This window comes from Plecotus auritus, assembly GCF_963455305.1.
Source record: "Plecotus auritus genome assembly, chromosome: 7".
Lineage (NCBI taxonomy): Eukaryota > Metazoa > Chordata > Mammalia > Chiroptera > Vespertilionidae > Plecotus > Plecotus auritus.
Genome location: NC_137774.1, coordinates 23,629,149 through 23,650,099, shown reverse-complemented (window position 1 = coordinate 23,650,099; position 20,951 = coordinate 23,629,149). Strand labels below are relative to the sequence as shown.

The window sequence follows — 20,951 nt, the reverse complement described above, 5'->3', positions numbered from 1 at the left end:
TGAGGGCTAGACATTCTTGCTTATTAACAATGCTACATGAGAGAAGCAAACAATCTCTCATTATGAACCACTGGCAATTATTTATTTGTTGTTTTTAATCCTCACCTGAGGATATTTTTCCATTGATTTTTTTTTTTAAGAGTGGAAGCGAAAGGGAGAGACAGAAATATCGATGTGAGAGAAACACACGGATTAGTTGCCTCCTGCACCTGCCCCAACCAGGGCCCAGGCCAGGGAGGAGCCTGTAACTAAACTGAGGTATGTACCCTTGACTGGAATCGAATCCTGGACCCTTCGGTCCACAGGCCGACACTCTATCCACTGAGCCAAACCAGACAGGGCTGGAAATTACTTTAAATCAGTGAATCTGCTATCCAAGTATATGGATAAAGTCTAATCCTAAGCACTACCCCTGAAGAAATAAACAAATATCCTTATTTTATACCATATATCATCAATTAAAAAATATCAGAGACTAGACATCAATTACAATTGATAGCTAAAGAAATCTAATACAGACAGATAAATATTGAAGACTAAATTACAAAGGGTACCTTTCACCCTCTTTGAAGAAGCCAAAAGAAGATGATCTTCAGGTAGGATGTGGGTAATGATACCAATAGCTCTTTCTGCATGAAATCTGCAATACAGATAGATATATTCTGGCATTTCTTCCCCACCCCCGCTTCCCTCTCAGGCCTTCTTACCTCCCTCCCTCTCTTCAACACCAAGTCATCAAATTAAACCTTCAGAGCCCACCATTTAGATAGAAATAAGCAATACAGATAGATAAGTATATTCTGGTATTTCCTTTTAGTTACAAGTGACTTAAGCATTCTTGAAAAACACAGTTTATAATATAATACTGAGAATTTCTAACATCTGTAGTATAGAACTATTTTTTTTTTTTTTTTGGTTTAAATTTCCATCTGCTTGTGACCTGAACTTTTAAAATCCAATGGATTCCCATCTCCCTCAGAATAAACTATAAAGTTGTTATTACAACCTACAAGGCTCAAAACGATCTTTTACTGGGCTACCTCTCTAACCTCATCTCCCACCATTTTTAAAAACACTTCCAGTCACACAGTTTTCTGAATATGCATATCATGTTCTTACGTAGGACTCTGAAATACTCTTCCCTTGAATATCTACATGGCTCACACCTCAATGCAAAGGCTTTCTAGCCTATACAAAAGTCCCTAAATAATCTACAATCATTCTCTAAACTCCTAGTTTACTTTATTCTTCACAACATGCATCCTCACCTAATAGGTTTGGTTATTTGTTTATGGCCCATCTCACCAAGCAGAAGGTAAGCTATTTGTCTATCTTAACTGTCAGTTCCTTAAAAAAACTCTAAGCTTTCTATCTCCATCTTCCAAGTAATCATTATTTTATTACATTAAATGTCTTCTAATTCACTGTCTATTTAATTGTGTCTAATATGCTAGCTAACTTATCTGAGTTTTAATGTCAATTAGCACTTTCTAAATCTAGCTATGTTTTCTTTTTTTATAACAGCTTATATTAAGACGTAATTCATACCACATAATTCACCTATTTAAAGTGTACAACTCAATAGTTTTTAGTATGTTGACAGAGTTGTGTACCCATCACCACAATCAATTTCAGAATATTTTCATCACCCCAAAAAGAAACTCTGTGCCATTAGCAGTAACCCTACATTTTCCTTCAACCTTAGCCCTATGCAACCAACCACCTTTACTTTCTGTCTCTATGGATTTGCCTATTCTGGATATTTCATATAAACATAATCATACAAATGTTCTTTGTGACTGGCTTCTTTTCACTTAGTACATGTTTTTCAAGGTTCATCCATTCTGTAGCATGTATCAGACAGATGTTTTGTTTTTAAATCTGCCTTTTTTTTTTCTTTTGTTTCCCCTCCAAAATATTACTGATTCCTTCTTTTATATCAGGGTCAGCAATTATTTTCCGTAAAGGGTCAGATAGTAAAGATTTTAGGTTGTGTGGGCCACACATGCTGTCCCAACTACTCAACTCTGCTATTGTGAGAGCAGTCAGACGATACATAAGAGAAGGAAAAATGCTATGTTCAAATAAAACTTTATTATGCCTGCATGCCATAGTTTGCCAACCCATTTATATCTCTAATCATTTAAGAATACTTACTTTATATAATATCAACCAAAAAGTTGTTAAGTGACATTCTTAGGGTCCTAATCCTGTTCATTATTCTACTGACTCTCATTCGTAAGGAAATGTTGCCCTACTTATTTTTAATTTTTTAGAATGGTGAGTTCATCTTAGGTTGAGCTGAGTCTATGGGAAATCTATATGGTTTGGTTTGAGGGTTATTTCCAAGAGTTTTACATTTTCTCTTGAAAAGCATCCCAAGAGAACTAGTCTCAATGCTTTTCAATGTTTTTCTCAATTTGAGGGTTCCTGCATGCATGATACCCAAACACAAGAGTGCTACATGTATGTAGTTATAAATATCCCTATGAGGAATTTATGACAAGTTTCCTTGTCATCTCTTGCCAGTGGCCAAAATTTTTCCCCTGGTCTACCCTTCCCTTAGAGTAGCCTTGATCCTGGCTTCAAATGAAGATTTCAGTTCTAACTCACAGCTTACTGTAGGCTAAATGCTTTGTCTCTTAAACCCAGGACTGCTGTTCAACCAAGATTACAGCAACTTGTAAGCTTTCCCACTTCTCCAGGGCAGTTATACCATAGTTTGGATTTTAGTCGATTATTTAACTCTTTGGATTTTAGTGCATTATTGGCCCATGGAAGCTTCCTTCTTTTCTTGCAGGATCAGTTATGCATTTTAAAAAATAATTGTTTTATTCAGTATTTCTGTGTGTTCTGGACGAGAAGTTTTTAGGTTAAGTCTGCCATTTAGCCAGAGGCTACTACTATATTACTCACAAGAAAAATTATTGGAGAAAATATTCAAAAGTTAAGTTACCCATACTAATAAAAGGGTAATATGCTAATTAGACCAGACGTCTTTTGGACGACCATCCAGACATCCTTCCTGACAAAGCCAGGCCCAGGCAAAGCTGCCAGCCCATGGTCCCCTGCAGCTGCGGCCAGCCCGGGCAAAGCTGGCTTGGGTCCAGGGTGCCTGCAGCCGGCCAGAGGGAGGGAAGCCCGGGTCCCAGGTGCCTGCAGCCAGCTGGAGGAGGGAATCGTGGGTCCCGGGTGCAGGGCCGAGGCAGAGGCAGTTATGGGTGATCAGGCCAGCAGGGGAGCAGTTAGGGACGATCAGGCCGGCAGGCGAGCAGTTAGGGGCGATCAGGCAGGCAGGCAGAGGTGGTTAGGGGCGATCAGGCAGAGAGAGGGGTTAGGGGCAATCAGGCAGGCAGGCAGGCAAGCAGGAGCCAGCGGTCCCAGATTGTGAGAGGCATGTCCAACTGCCAGCTTAGGCCCGATCCCACAAGGATCAAGCCTAAACCGGCAGTTGGACATCCCCCATGGGGTCCTGGATTGGAGAGGGTGCAGGCCAGGCTGAGGGACCCCCCCCCCCCGCACGAATTTCATGCACCGGGCCTCTAGTATTCTATAAGAAGATATACAAGTCTCTATATTAAACCACATAAACTCTAAATGAATGAATGGCTTATAAATTGGTATGATTTTAAGACATTTTAGGCATCATATTAGAGCTCCAGGAAGACAAATTTAATGCATAAAGTACATTAACGACTACTGTACTAGGACAAACAAAGCAAAACAATAGCAACAGCATATAATCCCCCATGAAAAGGAACATGGAACTTACAGTGCATTGTCAAATTTCCCAGAGCTATATTGGTGAACATAAGAAGAATAAGCCAAGTCTTCATGAGCTGTTGCTACATGGATATTTTTGCCACCAAACACTGACTGCCGAATGTCAAGGGCTGCCTAAAAAGTCATCAAAATTAATTGATAATACTGTAAATCCTTAGAAACCACTACTCAGTTAAGTTAAGCATCCTAGTAATTTAAATATATATCCTATATACTTATCCCATCAGTTTTTAAGTAAAGTCCTGCTGCATTTAAATCACAATAGAACATAAAAGTTACCTAGAAGGCTTGATTTTCTGAAGACTGAGTCTGACTCAAAAGGCAATGGCTTAAATATAAAAACCATTCATATATCTTGAGAATCATTATCAGTGTGTTTTTTCTATGTTTTTTCAGAAGTGAATTATAAAATCAAGGATACCTTGTCCAGAACCATGGCAAAAACATAATTTACCTGAGAAAGATTCAGATAAGGCTTAAAATAGCTGTCTCTATTGGCCCTCCTTGCTATTACAAAGGCAGCTATGACTTGCCTAAATCAACAAGGACAAGCCATCATCTGGGCAAATGAAATGGAAGAGTGCTCTTTAATATGAGCCCACAATCCACAACTCTTTTCCTGGATGATTCTCTTTAATTCTTAAAACATTAACTTGTAAGCTTTCTAGATATTAGTCAACTAATGGTGTGCCATATATGAGGAGGGGCTTAGAAAATTATTTTTTGAGAGCAGTTTATACACTGAAAACAACTACAGGTCAGCAAATCAATTTAGGTTGAAAGAAAAAAAGTGTAACCATTAACATACCTGATAAATTGCAACAGACTGACAGATATTATCTACATTGAGTAAGTAGAAACCATAATCTAGCAGCGTGTCAGAATATTTTGGGTGTTTGGATCCAAAATGATCCCTAAAAAAAGATACAAAACTATTAGGGAATCAAGTAGAGACAGATAATTTGAAGTGGTATTTTTAATAACAATCACCTACCGTGCCAAATATACTGCATGTTTAATTAACTGTTCTGCCTTCTTAAATTCACGTTTTACAACACAAGCCTAAAGATAAAGTAAAAAATTATTAAATAACTCTCAGTTAGTGTGTTAAAATAAGTATAGTTTATATATTCAAACTATAATGGTCAAAAAGAAAAAGCACCTTCAAACATAAGAAGTGTTCTATTGGTAATTCTTTTCCTTCCAACTTGAAAATTATATTATAAACAGATCTAAATATATCCTGGGAAATTATAAAGATTAAAATTTTGATAGCCATGCCCAATACAAACCTGCTATAACAAAGCTACCTTACAAAGTTGGTATACTCCCAGCCTTCCTTATTATTAAAATAAAATGGTGGGGGTAGGGCTCACCATGTTATTTTCTAGGGTACTTATTTATATTCCAGTTCTAGACTAGCTTTACAACTATCTTATCATTTTCATCTGACAAGTTTCATATGCACAGAATTTTTAGTTTTCCTTTTACTTCTTAAAATATTTTGATTCATGAGGATAGTCAGTAGTTTTAAAACTCTAATTATCATTTGTATACAGAAATAGAAATCTTGAACATATATTTCATTGTCTTTATATTAAATATATGCCCTGGCTGGGTAGTTCAGTTGGTTAGAGCATTGTCCCAAATGCCAAGGTTGGGGGTTTGATCCCCATTCAGGGCACATATAACAAACGAATGAATGCATAAGTAACTGAAACAAATCAAAGTCTTTCTCTCTCTAAAAATCAATCAAAATATTTACATACATTTCACAGAAATTGTACTCTTCTAAATCTATAATTTTAGAATCTGTCTTCTAATTGACAGTAAAACCAACCAAAATGTAATATTCAAAACTGAAAAACCTATGAGTATAGATAGAGCATATTTAAAACGTACATCAATGCTTTTAAGCCTCAGTGCACCAAAGCAGCAATTTTTGTTGTTGTTAGTTCATATATTTTATTAACCCATATACAAGTACTTGTCGTCTTCTGGTTTGTTGAAGCAATAGATCAAACAACATTGGCCCCAACAATGTCTGTCAAAGTGGCTGGCCATAGAAACTCCAGCACCACATTCATGTAAAGGGCACGCCCAATGAAGGCGAATGATTTTGCCATTCGCAGTCACTTTGTAGTATTTCAGGACAGCCAGCTTAATCTTCTTTCTCTTATACTTACTCTTCTTGGGAATGGTGTTAAGATTTCTTCCTTTTCTTAGCACCACAACCAAGTCTCAACACAAGATGAGGAGTGGTCTTTGTTTGAATGTTGTAGTCAGACAAAGTACAACCGTCTTCCAGTTGCTTGTCAGCAAAGATCAGCCTTTGCTGATCAGTAAGAATTCCTTACCCTGGAACTTGGCCTTTACATTTTCTATTATATCCGAGGGTTCAACCTCGAGAGTGATGGTCTTCCCTGTAAGGGTTTTCATGAAAATCTGCATCTTGGCAGGAATTCCACCACAGATGGTGGATAAGCAAGAAAGAGTGAAGTGCAGGCCCACAGGGTTTCCCGGTCCAAAGTAGCAATTTTAGGTATTACTAACTGGCCTCAAAGAGTTAATGCATTTATTTACAGAATAAAAAGAAACTAAAAGAAAAAATCATGTATGTACTGCCCACCAAGTCAATTATAGAAAGCTGACATACTATGAGACTACAGTACTATGACCAAAAGATTTAATACCTTTTGGAGAAAAGTAACCAAAGTCTATACAGCCATGGCATAAGGAGTTCAGGTTGTTGCAAAGGTTAAACACACACACACACACACACACACACACACAAAAACAACAACAAATTCAAGCAGAATAGCATCAAAATACTATTTTGATCTGTACTTCAGAGAGCTGATTATAAAAATAAATTTTTTCACAAGTTTTCTGTGAAATCAGATTTCTAAAACTGAGAACGTAAACTTAGAAAATAGATTTTGTTAGTCCACAGAGTATGCAATACCTAATTTGTTAAATAAGTGAGTTAAGACAAATTTAAAGTTTGCTAAATCCTATAATTAATTTAACATTATATTCACTCACCTTAGAAGCTTGTCTTAAAACATCCACCACAACTTTGACTGGTAAGCCTGCTGTGATTTCTTTCATTGCCTCAATGCACCATTTGTATGCCTAAAGAAAAAAAAAAAAAAAAAAAAAAAAAAAAAAAAATATATATATATATATATATATATATATATTCTTTCTGCAAATTTTCAAGAACTTGAAGAACACGCAAAATATTTACACTTAAAATTTTTTCTAAGGCTAAGTTCTTTGGATATGTAACACATATTCAAGAAATCAGAGCCATGTTCTCTTCTCTTTGCACATACTGTTCCCTCTGCCTTAGAATACATTCCTCTTTCCTCTTTTACCCATCTAACTTATCTCTCAAGTTTCAGTCCTAGACTAGGTTTCCTGTACTTTCCTTCTCCTACTGTAATGCTTACTATTTAATTTTTTTGCATATATTTTATTTTTTGTTGTATGTATTGGGATAACATGGTTAATAAAATTATATAGGTTTCAGGTGTACAATTCTGTAATATACCATCTGTATATTGTATTGTGTGTTCACTACCCCAAGTCAAGTCTTCTATCACCATTTATCCCCCTCTATACCCTTCCCTACCTCCTCCCACTCACCTTTTCCTCTGGTACAATCACCATGCTATTGTCTGTGTCTATGAGCTGGTACTATTTTATATCTTACTTGCCTGTTTAGGTGACTGCTTCCTTTATGCCAGCTATTGTTCCAAATACTTTATGTGTATTAACACATTTAACTGACACAACAGCCCTATGAAATATGTAACATTTCTATGGAAAACTGAGGGGCAGAGAAGTTAAGTGCCAGGCAGTGTGCTAGTATCTAGGTTATCTAGTGAGGAAGAAAACATAAAATGATCCTCCTCTCCTAGTACTTAATGGGAGAAGGGGGAAAAAAAGGCAAAATAAATTATTTTGGACATTAAGAACAACTTCAAAGAAATAAAAAGAGCCTGACTGGTGTGGCTCACTGGTTGAGCACCGACCTATGAACCAGCAGGTCACAGTTTGATTCCTAGTCAGGGAACATGCCCGGGTTTAGAGTTCAATCTCCAGTAGGAGGCAGCTGATCGATGATTCTTTCTCATCATTGATGTTTCTATCTCTCTCCCTCTCCCTTCCTATTTTGGAAATCATTAAAAACAGACAGACAAACAAATACTAGTAAATAAATGAAAAACAAAAAACATTTACTGCCCCTCATTGGGGAAGGATATTGTTCCCTTTCACATTAAAGATGAGCGTGGTCATGTGATTTCCTTTGGCTAATTAAAATGAACAGAAGTGAAATGTGCCATTTCTGGAATAAAGTTGTTTTTTTAATAAACCTATTTTTTATTTTTGTTAATATATTTTATTGATTTTTTTTTTTTACAGAGAGGAAGGGAGAGGGATAGAGAGTTAGAAACATCGATGAGAGAGAAACATCGATCAGCTACCTCCTGCACACCCCCTATTGGGGATGTGCCCGAAACCAAGGCACTTGCCCTTGACAGGAATTGAACCTGGGACCCTTCATTCCACAGGCCGACGCTCCATCCACTGAGCCAAACCAGTCAGGGCTGGAAGGAAGTTCTAAGAGTCAGTATTACTTCCTCATTGTGTTTTCTGCCTCTGCTATAAGGCTGGTTCTGGAGAGAACCAGCTCTAATGTTCTAGATAGAAACTGCTTCATCACATGGAATTTTGAGTAAATGCAGACAGTGTTAAGCAGAGCCACAAAGATCCCCAAGACAGGCTGTAGCATGAGCGTAAAATAAACTTGCATTGTTCCAATCTACGGCTATTTTAGGGTTGATATTATCTCAGTAGAGCCTAGCTTACTGTAACTTATATCAGGCTATGGTGATAATTCATATCTGCTGAATTAGTAACTATATCCTCAAGATTGTATACTTTTCTATAGTTATCACTGAAAAATGTATTTATATTTAAAAGAATAAACTATCAAAATTATCCAAGAAACATCTATAAACATTCCTCATGAAACTGCTGAGAGCTGCAAACACCATGAATAAGGCACAGCATAAACTCCCAATTAAAATACAGAAAAAAAATTACTTGTCAATTAAATGGTAAATAAAAGGTACTTTGTTCCACTGGCTATATTAAGATGGGCCTGGGGCTGAATATGGGAGTAAAGAACGGCAAGATTTAAATCACTCTATGTAACAGAAAAAACAGAGTGTAGTTCTAGAGGGCAGTATGAAAAATAAGGATAAAAAAATGATAAAAGAGGCACCAGAGATGACTGGGTTCCTATGTAGAGATATAAAAAATGGTGGGGCACCTGAATAGCTTTTAAGATAGGCACTTCTAATATTCAAACTATTATTGTTTACCCCTCTCTCATTTCCAGTAAATTAGGCTATTCACACAAAGGCCTTCTGTGAATGGTGTGGTTTTAGGTGTTATGAAAATCTTGGAAAGGGTCCAAATTCTATAACTGGATCGATAAACTATGGAACAGACACTGCACACAAGGGGCAGCAAAACAATCCATCAACAAAACTAATTCAGCAGATAAAGGAGCTCAGCATAAAAAATAATCAGAAGAGCATACATAAACCACCTGAGAAATTACACTCATGCTGATAAGAATTTTAGATTTTTATAAATGGGTTCAGTGTCTTCTTATATAGATACTAGAGGCCCAAAGTGCTCCCACTGTGGGAGCGCACTGACCACCAGAGGGCAGCTCCTGCGTTGAGCATCTGCCCCCTGGTGATCAGTGTGCATCATAGCGACCGGGCGTTCCGCCATTCGGTCATTTTGCATATTAGCCTTTTATTATATAGAATTATAAGCAAGAAGAGCATTGGAGTTGCTTAATACCACTTTATAATTATTCTAGAATTTTCTAGTTTTACTTCTAATTGTAATTTTCCTTTAAATATGGAATATATATTTATATTAGTGGGGCAAAAATCAAGATAGGAATAATTTTAAAATATAAAAGCTAAATGACAGCATGAAATTATTATGATATTCCTCCATAAATAAAGTAACCAAATTAATAAACAGATCACTTCTCAACTAAGTATTCATTACCCCTAAAGCATTAATTTAGTAGTATAAAGGCAGGAGTGAAGCTATCTTTCTCATAAGGCAGGGGAAGGAGCAAAACAATGCAATAAAGTATAAATAAAATCTAGCTTCCCATTGAAATGAATGCCTTCCAATTATGAAGAGTTCACCCAGAGTTATACATTCAATAAAAAGCATTTACTGAAGGTCTATTTAGCAGAGCATGCCCATCAAAATTACTTAGGTGAAATTCATTTAATCAAAATAAAAACAAAAACAAAACAGGCCCTAAATCACACGCTTATACTGAAAACCCATCTCACAGAATTTTTGACTGACTTTAAATATTGCATTACAAATGTGTACTGCTTTAAGTAAACCTAACCTAACATGTGAAAATGAGATCTATTAAGACAAAAATACAAGAGTATATGATTTATCCTCTGTTTTAGAAATATTTACCAGTCACAATGAAATATACTTCAAAATACTCACCTCATCATAGTGACTTTTTGCAAACAGAAGTGCACACAGTTCTCCATAGAGAGCAGCTTTGTTTGCTTGCTGGCCATGTTTTGAGAGTTTGTCCATGTATGTCTGAGCTAATTTAAATGTTTCTTCACCCAAATGATATTTACAGTTTCCATTTCGTACATGAAGCAACCTGCAAAGCACAAAAACATGCCTCTATTTTTTATATTTCCAGCATGGAAATATAACCTTTACAGATCACCATGTAGCACCCAAATGAGTTAAAGTAACTAGATATAAGAAATGAGGTGGCATTAGAAAACAGCTGTCTGGTCAAAACTGGGATCTACTAATGAACATGAAGTATATGCTTTTCTCAGAAAGCTACCCAGGATTAACCTTGTCCAACTTTGATTCCTTATGTTCTCTAAATATTTTGTATACTTTGTGCACTCAGCATGTACTAAATCTATCTATATCTAACCTTAAACTCTCTGTGTTCCAAATCTAAAAGTAATGCAGTCTCATTATAAAAAATTTGGAATACAACGAAGAAAATAAAAATCAACGTGAAATACTATTACCTATCATTACCTTCCATTCTTTTTTCTAGTATAATTGTGCAACACTTGATCAGTTACCACTCATTTTATGTTGCTTTATAAATGTTCATTTTTGCTCATCTTTCCGGTAATATAAGTTCATTAAATATAGTGGTATTGTCAGATGTTTCCTTTATAACCTTTATACTCTACAGTGGAAAAGTAAAAGAGTTCTTTACACAAAGAAACTGTAAAACTGCTGACTATCTAATACTATGCACGAGTAGTGAAATGCTTTAGGGCAGACTGAGCTGTAGAGAGCAATAGCCGACATGCAAAACAGTAATAGTGTGAGGACTGGACATATATTTATGTCTCCATTATAATGCTGGCTAGAGCATTATGTCCATGTATCTATCATGCCCATATAATTTTCTGAAAATTGTCAGCCCTGGGAAGAAATAAAGGAATAAAAATCACTGTAAACAAACAAACAAACAAACCCAAGAATGGAGAGGTAAGGAAGCATTCTTCAGGAGTATAAAAATATATATCTACTTAAAATTTATTTTTTCTATCTCCACCAAAAATATTAACAGATCAATGATGACAAACAGTCTAAAAATCTTCTAATCTGTATTAATCCTTTGTACTGTCAGGAAAAAATGAGTAACTTCTAATGAACCAGAACTGTTCAATAAAGTAGCAAATACTACATAATGCCAGTGCATCCTCCTAACACTCACCATATGGTTAATCTGCTTTTAGAAAAGACTAAAATACTCAAGCAAAATAATATACTGAGACTAATAAAAAAATTCTGAAGGAGTATCTTTCACTCATAATATCAAATTCCAACTTAAAGCGAAAGTAAATTTAATAATTTAAAGTAAATGTAATAACTTATCAGGCTACTGCTGAATAATGCATTATTGGATTTGTATTTTTTAAGCAGAAGCATAAAAACAAAATATATATGTTTTGGTGTACAGGCATTTCACGCAAAAGTAAGTGTACCCATATAGAAAAAGGAGACAATATCACTTTTACTGTCAAATTGCTGATCTAATGACCAGTTTGCAATGACCTGTCAAAATGGCAACCATACACAGAAAAATAAAACTGAAATCTAGTAAAAGATTACAGTAAAAAACAACAACACAAAAACAGTAATTCAAATGATAAAGTTTTGATGGTCTCACAGTCAAGTACTGATTGAGCATCTATTACGTGCCAGTCATTTTTTTCTAGAAGCAAACGATGTAGAGGTAAACGAGAGAAAGAATCCATGATCATAAGAAACTTCATTCTAGTAGGGAGACATGTGTTAGGGTAGACCAACAAACACACCAATATATAAGGCTTTCATTTAAAGATAAATGCTATGAAGATGATAAAAATAGGATAATATGATTAAGTTCTTCAAAAAGGAAATGCCTGGGGTAGACAGGGAAGAATTGTCTTGAGGAGCTTAACATATGAGTTGACACCTAAATGATAAAGAGACAATCATGTGAAGATCTGGGGGAAAATAAATTGCAAACAGAAAAACAAATTCAAAGGCTCCAAGAAAGGGAAAAAAAATTCTGGCATAAGACCAGAAAAAAGGCCAACGTGCCTGGAGTTTTAAGAATAGGAGATGATGTAGAGAGAGATGAGAAAGTAAATCTAATTGCAATAGTGAGTGAGATTATTTCATTTATGCTCTAGAACAATGCTCTTTAATAAAACTTCCTGAAATGTTCTATACCTGCTCTACTCAATTTGGTAGCCACTAGCCACAGTGGCTTCTGAGTATCTGAAATGTCCCTAGTGTGACTGAGGGGCATTTTTCATTTTAATTAAATTTAAATAGTCACTATGGTTAATGGCTACCATATTGGACAGTGCAACTCTGTCCAATATGGTAGCCATTACAAAAGACATTACAACGATTCAGAAAAAAAAAAAAAATCCTTGAAATAAAAAGAACTGGTATTGAAAATATATATTTCACAGTATTCAAATGGTTGAATAAGGTTAAACCCAGTCATAGATTAATTTATAGAATAAAAAGAACAGTGTTACCTCTCATTGCTACAATACCAAGAATTGCATTTTCAACTTTTACAGTAGGCATTTCCCCTAAGAATAAGGTTCTAGAAATTATTTAATAATTGGAACATGATGGGGGTAGAAAACGAAAGATTTCATGCCAGAAAAGCACACCTTGGTAATTTCTCCAGTCCCTGATGGTTGTCTATTGAAACAAAAGGGCAGAAACTCTTCAGGATCTGTGTATCCATCTGGGCTTACATTAAGTAGGATGCAAAGGCCCAGGAACTTTTGAACCAACTAATTTTGCCTCAACACTCAGCCTAATGAAAAGACAGTTAGTGTCTCAAGGTCCTTCAAATATGGCTCTTACTATGTAAGCACAGTATTTTATTATTATTTTTTAAAAATTGATTTTACTTTTTAGAGCAGTTTTAGGTTCACAGCAAAAACTGAGCAGAAGCTACAGACATTCAAGTGTCTATAGATATTCAAATTCAATAAAAATAGAAGACTATATATTCAGTAAATTGAGCAGACTTTAGGTAACTTAGGAAGCCAAGTTTTTATGATTTTTTTAAACTTTATTTTTATTTCCCTTTAGTTTTGTTAAAAAATTCTTTTGAAGAAAAGTCAAATTGGGGAACAAAGAGAAAACCTATATAAAAAGAGCGAAAACTAAATGTTATATGTGCAGAAAAGATAAGGACAGTAAAGAGCTGAATTACTTCTATATTTGCTTGCTTTTCCTTTAAGTACATCTGTTTAAACAATATATTTTTAAAGAAAACTGTTATGTATAAGTAAAATACTAATCTTGTCATGGACGATTCTAGAAGTGTAAACAGAGCAGGGGTTAAACAAAAATAATAACACCCAAGAAAAAAAGTATATTTCTTTTCCTAGCATCCAATGCCTAGCATAGTTCCTGGTATATACTAGGCACTCAATAAATATTTGTTGAATGAATGAACAGACAAGTTCTCTAACAAAGCAAAAATATATACTGACAGTCTGGTTCATAATACTCAAATCTAAGCTAAAATAACTATAGCAAGTTAACTGTATTTTGGGGATGAGAGACAGGAGACCAGACCAGTGAGACTCTGACATATCAACACGTCACAGGTTAACTCAAATAGTGATGTATGCTTAGAATCTGAGTTAAAACCATAAAAGCTACTAAGTACCATTAGAGCAGGTAATTGTAGGATCTATTCCAACTTACCTCACACAACATTCTACTGCACGAAACCAATGAAGCATCTCATCATGTAGAGTACATAACTGAAGGCAGGACAGAAAAACTTTCTCAGCATCACTGTACCAGCCTGCATCAGAAAGAAAGCCACCTGAAGGACAAGAAAAACCATTAACTTTTAGATAATTTAATAAATCACTTGATGCCCTAATTGGTTTGGCTAAGTGGATAGAGCATCAGCCTGAAAACTGAAGGGTCCCGAGTTTAATTCCAGTGAAGGGCATATGTCCACGTTGCAGGCTCGATCCCCAGTAGGGGGTGTGCAGGAGCATGATGATTCTCTCATCATTGATGTTTCTATCTCTCTCTCCCTCTCCCTTCCTCTCTGAAATCAATAAAAATATTTTTTTAAAATAGTGTCAATAGTCTAAACAGTGTCAAAGTGTCTGAGTTAAGAAAATAATAATTTTACTCATATCCATGTTTGATGTCTAATTAGAGCTACATGTGATAAAACAAATATTATTTTAATTGTAGAGAAGTATGCTTAAGAACACTTTATGGCCCTCACCAAGTGACTGAATAATATGGTTATTATACATATTCATACTCAGCAGCCTCTACTCACCATCCTCATAGATGTGTAGTGCTGGTTATTAGCTATTGTCTCTCAGCTTCAAATAAACCTTTTTAGACTCTGTTTTATGACACTGGTAACTAGAGTTGCCAACTGAATCTCTGGCAGTCTCTGTCAAAACGAACAACTAGAGTGATAGAGGAAGAACAAGAGACACTCCTTCCTGTTTGCTTCCAGTTTCTGTCAGCAAAGCCCCTGCTGACAGCAAAACCCCTAGGGTAGTGACCTTTACTCTGGTAGTGGCAATTCATTCCAATAAGCCAGTTCCAGTCGCAGTTTTCCAATACTTACAGAATTAGATTAACAGAACTCAGGTCAGAGACACCAACACCAGCCAGTCAGGTCTGCTCCTAGTGGTCTAAGTTCTAGACCCATAAGCCCCACTTCTCAGTGCTCTGAGGCACCTAGCAGTATCCCAGCTGTTAAGGCATCTCATCAACCTTCTAAATTTTAATAATTCCAACCCCAGCTCTTGGTTCCCTAAGCCCTAGGTGTGGTAGTTGATTCTACTTTTAAATATATATTTTTATTGATTTCAGAGAGGGAAAGAGAGATAGAAACATCAATGATGAGAGATAATCATTGATTGGCTGCCTCCTGCACACCTGCATGCCCCCTATTGGGGATCGAGCCCGAAACATGGGCATGTGCCCTGACTGGGAATAGAACCAGCAACATCCTCGTGCATAGGTCGATGCTCAACCACAGAGTAACACAGGCTGTGCTCTGGCATGAAGTACTTTTCACTGTTTTGGTAGTGTTAACATTAAAACTGATTATATGGCCACACAGGTCGGGCATATATAACTGAGTTTGCTAGGACTTGGCTCTTCTCCCAAGGTAATTCTTCAACATGGCTCTTTTCAATGGCCATATTGTTAAAAATGTTTGTGGAGATAACAGAGGACCTTAATGAATACTATCCTGCTTGCTTTTCACATTCCTTGATATAAATTTTTCCCACAGATTCTTACATGACCACCTAAGATTAAAGGAATGTCAACCTTAACATTCATCAAGATCACAAATACTCTATTGTTAGAGACATTCTTTGGTCATAATTCTTTGTTGCAATTTAAATTCCACAGGACTATGGAAGGATAAATGCTGAGGGTTCTTCACAGAGAAGAATGTTCTGAAGTTCCTCCAGTAAACTATCTATGATCACTACACAGAATTATTCTAAGACTGAAGGAAATGACCAAGAAAACTTGCCGGCAAAGAAAGTGTATGTGCACTGTGTGTGTGTGTGTGTGTAGGGGGGAAGGGAGGACATGCACATATTAATGTGAGAAGTTAAAAATGAAAGGTAGTCTGTGGTGATGGAACAGCCCAGTATCCTGATGATAGTTATATAAATCTGTACATGGAATCAACTGCACAGAAACACACACACACACACACACACTATGATGCATGTAATAGAAAAACTGGTGAAAATTAATTAAGGTCTATAGTTTTGTTTTGTTTTAAAATATATATTTTAGCCGAAACCGGTTTGGCTCAGTGGATAGAGCGTCGGCCTGCGGACTCAAGGGTCCCGGGTTCGATTCCGGTCAAGGGCATGTACCTCGGTTGCGGGCACATCCCCAGTGGGAGGTGTGCAGGAGGCAGCTGATCGATGTTTCTCTCTCATCGATGTTTCTAGCTCTCTATCCCTCTCCCTTCCTCTCTGTAAAATATCAATAAAATATATATTTAAAAAAATAAAAATAAAAAAAAATAAAATAAAATATATATTTTATTAATTTTTTACAGAGAGGAAGCGAGAGGAGGGATAGAGAGTTAGCAGCATCTATGAGAGAGAAACATCGATCAGCTGCCTCCTGCACACCCCCTACTGGGGATGTGCCCGCAACCAAGGTACATGCCCTTGATCGGAATCGAACCTGGGATCTTTCAGTCCACAGGCCGATGCTCTATCCACTGAGCCAAACCGGTTAGGGCAAGGTCTATAGTTTAGTTAACAGTATTAAACTAGTGTCAACTTTCTGGTTTTGATATTATCTATAAATCTACAATCATTTCAAAATATAAAAATTTTTTTAAAGAAAGTAAAAAAGGTAGCAACAACTTTAATAATTGTCTAATGGTGAAGGGTTAGGGTGGGGTTGGGGGTCAATGCGGGGGAAAAAAGGGGGACATCTGCAATACTTTCAACAATAAATATACATTAAAAATTTATTTTGCCTGAAACACTTATCTAAGTAGATTTGCTGAACACCATGTTATACAAACATTAAACAATATTTTTTATATGCAAGGTGTCGCTCAAAAAATTTAACAGCTGACAGCTCAATTTTGAAAATGAAATATATTTTAATAAACATTGCCTTTATAATTATTCTAAGTGTGTGCATACATTATTTGGGACACCCTATATATAGCATACAAAACCTCAAAATCCTGTTTATGTTGTCAGTAGTCTCATAACACTCCCACGAAGGTATTTAGAATTACTCTCATTTTAGAGATGGAAAAACTGAGGTCCCAAAAGAATTCAGTCCCATGATCCCGCATATAGCAAGCTGGTGAAAGAGGCTGGTGGCAGCATGACATGGTAGAAAGATATGTGCCTGGAAATCATTTAGACACAGGATTCTAAACTTAGTACTACCACTAGCTATGTGACTTGAGCAAGTTAGTTTACATTTTTTCAGTCCACTTCCGCATTTGTAAAATGCTATTAATACCAATACTGGAATGTCATGAGGATTTAGAAAGATAGCACTTAAATGCCTAGTATAGTGCTTGGCGCAGTTAATGTTCAATAAATCACACATAGTTTTCTGATGTTTTTCTCACAACCTCCTTATGTAGACTTTGGGATTATCCAGGGAGAATCCTTTATTGTTAGCAGGTTTAATTATGAGTCATGTCACAGAACAAAACAGTCCTCTATTTTACCATTACTTACCTAAAACAAAGCCCACTTGAATGGCTTTTTCCTTTACTGCAGCATCTGATTCTGCTATATAAGAGCACCTTCTGCTAAATGAGTAGGCTAAGACTGAAGCAACTTTCACACCATGATCCATCAAAGCCTGGAAACAATGATGAAGCAAATGTCTGAAAGAGAAGGAAAAGATTATTTTATAAAGGTAATGTATTTTGTCTTTTCAGAAAGTGCTAGCTTGCTTTGTCAAAATAATAATACAATTATTTTCCAAGATGAAGTAAGAAAAAAAGCTTTTTGCCTTACGAATTATGAAGCCATAATTCACAATTTTGTCTAGTATTTTCACTCAGTGATCCTGTATGGGTAAATTTATGGCAACAAAGAATAAAACTAACTTTTAACATCAATTTTAAAAACCAAATTGGCTTATAACACAGTAATAACCCAATTCACAAAATGAGCAATAAGAAAAAATGAAATACTACCTTCACGTCAACATGGATGATCTTGAGAATATCATACTAAGCAAAATAAGTCAGACAGAAAAAGTCAAGAACCATATGTTTTCACTCATATGTGGAATATAAAAATGAATGCAACAAATGAACAAGAAAACAAACAAAACTCACAGACAATAGTATGGTGGTTACTAAAGGAAAGGGGGATGGGGAATAGCATAGCATAAAGAAAAGGTCAAATATATGGTGACGAAAGATTTGACTCTGGGTGGTGAACATACAATGTAATATACAGATGATGTGTCACAGAATTGTATACTTGAAAACTATATAATTTTATTAATCAATGTCACTCCAATAAATTTAATTTTTTAAAAAAGAGCAATGGATTTCAATAGTTCTCCAAAATATACAAATGGCCAATAAAGACAAAATGTTCAACATCATTAGTCATTAGGGAAAAGCAAATCAAAATCATAATGATATACCACCTCATATCTGCTAGAATGGCTATAATAATTTTGTTTAAAAAGTAATGCCAAGCCCTGGCTGGTTTGGCTCAGTGGATAGAGCGTCAGCCTGCAGACTGAAGTCATGGGTTCAATTCCAGTTAAGAGCACATGCCCATGTTGTGGGCTCGACCCCCAAGGGGCCTACAGAAAGCAGCTGATCAATGATTCTCTCTCATCATTGATGTTTCTCTCTCTCTATCGCTCTTCCTCTCTGAAATCAATAAAAATCCTATATAGTAAGAGAGGAATATGCTAATTATCCATTACGCCGTAATGTCAGGACCAATCTACAAGTGGCGGAGAGCTACAGGAGGGCGAGGCAGCGAGCTATTAACAGCGAAGAGCTACCAGCGGTGGTGGGTGGTGGGCGGGTAGCCAGCTGAGGCAAGCGGCAGTGAGCTATAAAAAAAAGTAATGCCAAGAAAAAAAAAAGTAATGGCAAGGATATGGAAAAATTAGAACCCTCATACATTGGTGGTAGAAATGAAAAATGGTAGAGCTGCTGTGGAAAACAGTTTATAGGTTATTCAAAAAGTTAAACATAGGGCCCTAACTGGTTTGGCCTGCTGACTGAAGGGTCCCAGGTTCGATTCTGGTCAAGGGCATGTACCTGGGTTGCGGGCACATCCCCAGTAGGAGGTGTGCAGGAGGCAGCTGATCAATGTTTCTCTCTCATCGATGTTTCTGACTCTCTATCCCTCTCCCTTCCTCTCTGTAAAAAATCAATAAAATATATCTTAAAAAAAAAAAGTTAAACATAGGGCTGTCATATGTATATAACTAGTTATATACAAGAGAATTAAAAACATATGTCCACACCAAATCTTGTCCAGGAACATTCAATTCATAGCAGCATTATTCATAACTGCCAAAAGGGGGGAAACAACTGAAATGTTCATCAGCAGATGATTAGATAAATCCATACAATGGAAATTTATTCAACCATAAAATAGAAAAAAATACCAATATAAGTAACAACATGAATGAACCTTGAAAACATTACAGGAAGTAAAAAAAAGCCAGTCACACCCTAACCGGTTTGGCTCAGTGGATAGAGCGTCGGCTTGTGGACTGAAGGGTCCCAGGTTCGATTCCGGTTAAGGGCATGTACCTTGGTTGCGGGCACATCCCCAGTAGGGAGTGTGCAAGAGGCAGCTGAATCGATGTTTCTCTCTCATCGATGTTTCTAACTCTCTATACCTCTCCTTTCCTCTCTGTAAAAAAATCAATAAAATATATATATATATATATATATATATATATATATATATATAAAAAGCCAGTTACAAAAGACTATATATTGTATGAAATGTGTACAATAGGTAAATCCAGATACAGAAAGATTATAACAATAATCAGCCTGTGCCCTCTTGCAGTCCAGGAGCCCTCCCGCCACTGCGCTCACCAGCTTCTGGCTGAGCTTCTGACCACCAGGGGGCAGACGCTCAACGCAGGAGCTGCCCCCTGGTGGTCAGTACACATCAAAGTGACCAGTTGTTCCACCATTTGGTTGATTTGCATATTAGCCTTTTATTATATAGGATTGTATTATTTTCCATATGAACACATGTAAACCTACTCTTACCCTACCCTATATATTAAATACTTAATAAGGGATTTGGACTTGATGAAAGATAACCTGAGAGATGGAAGAGAAATATTCCACTATATCTTTACAATGGCCATGTTTAAAATTGCCTGTCAAAATTAAAATCCTGAAAAGCTAAACTTTAGAGAATGATTTTTTAAAAATATATTTTTATTGATTTCAGAGAAGAAGTGAGAGGGAGATAGAAACATCAGTGATGAGAGAGAATCATTTATCGCTGCCTCCTGCATGCTATGCTCCCCACTGGGGATTGAGCCCACAACTGGGGCATGTGCCCTGACTGAGAATCGAACCATGACCTCCTGGTTCATAGGTATCATGATGCTCAACCACTGAACCACACCAGCCCAGCTACAACTACTGAGTAGCTCCATTGGTTAGTGTCGTCCTGCTACGCCAAAGTTGCAGGTTCAATCCTCAGCGCACAGACAAGAATCAACCAATGAATGCATAAATAAGTGTAACAACAAACTGATGTTTCTCTCTCTCTCTCAAAATAAATAAATAAAAATTATTTAAAAGTTTTTCTCTTGCCTTCTTTTACCAAAATGTAGTTCTCATGTATAATTATATTTTAAAATATGTTTTTATTGAGAAAGAGGAAGAGAGAGGGAGAGAGAAACATCAATAGAGAGAAACATCAATTGGCTGCCTCCTGCATGCCCTGCTACTGAGGACCGAGCCTGCAACCTGGGCATGTGTCATGACCGGGAATCAAATTGGC

General features: G+C 36.4%; 1 protein-coding gene and 1 pseudogene across 2 annotated transcripts in view; both read right to left on the bottom strand.

Moving 5' to 3' along the window:
* Nucleotides 1-20,951, bottom strand: part of APPBP2 (amyloid beta precursor protein binding protein 2) — a 54,041-nt gene that overhangs the window by 11,496 nt on the left and 21,594 nt on the right. Inside the window, exons 3-10 of the mRNA XM_080678673.1 lie at nucleotides 17,667-17,818; nucleotides 14,140-14,263; nucleotides 10,360-10,528; nucleotides 6,829-6,918; nucleotides 4,778-4,845; nucleotides 4,592-4,697; nucleotides 3,773-3,897; nucleotides 555-640 (exon numbers count right to left, since the gene is read on the bottom strand). Of these exons, the coding sequence (XP_080534799.1) occupies nucleotides 555-640; nucleotides 3,773-3,897; nucleotides 4,592-4,697; nucleotides 4,778-4,845; nucleotides 6,829-6,918; nucleotides 10,360-10,528; nucleotides 14,140-14,263; nucleotides 17,667-17,818 (920 nt within the window). The remainder of the gene's footprint in view (nucleotides 1-554; nucleotides 641-3,772; nucleotides 3,898-4,591; nucleotides 4,698-4,777; nucleotides 4,846-6,828; nucleotides 6,919-10,359; nucleotides 10,529-14,139; nucleotides 14,264-17,666; nucleotides 17,819-20,951) is intronic.
* Nucleotides 5,752-6,234, bottom strand: LOC308254208 (ubiquitin-ribosomal protein eS31 fusion protein-like; annotated as a pseudogene). The gene has a single exon. The product of its transcript is annotated as a ubiquitin-ribosomal protein eS31 fusion protein-like (transcript).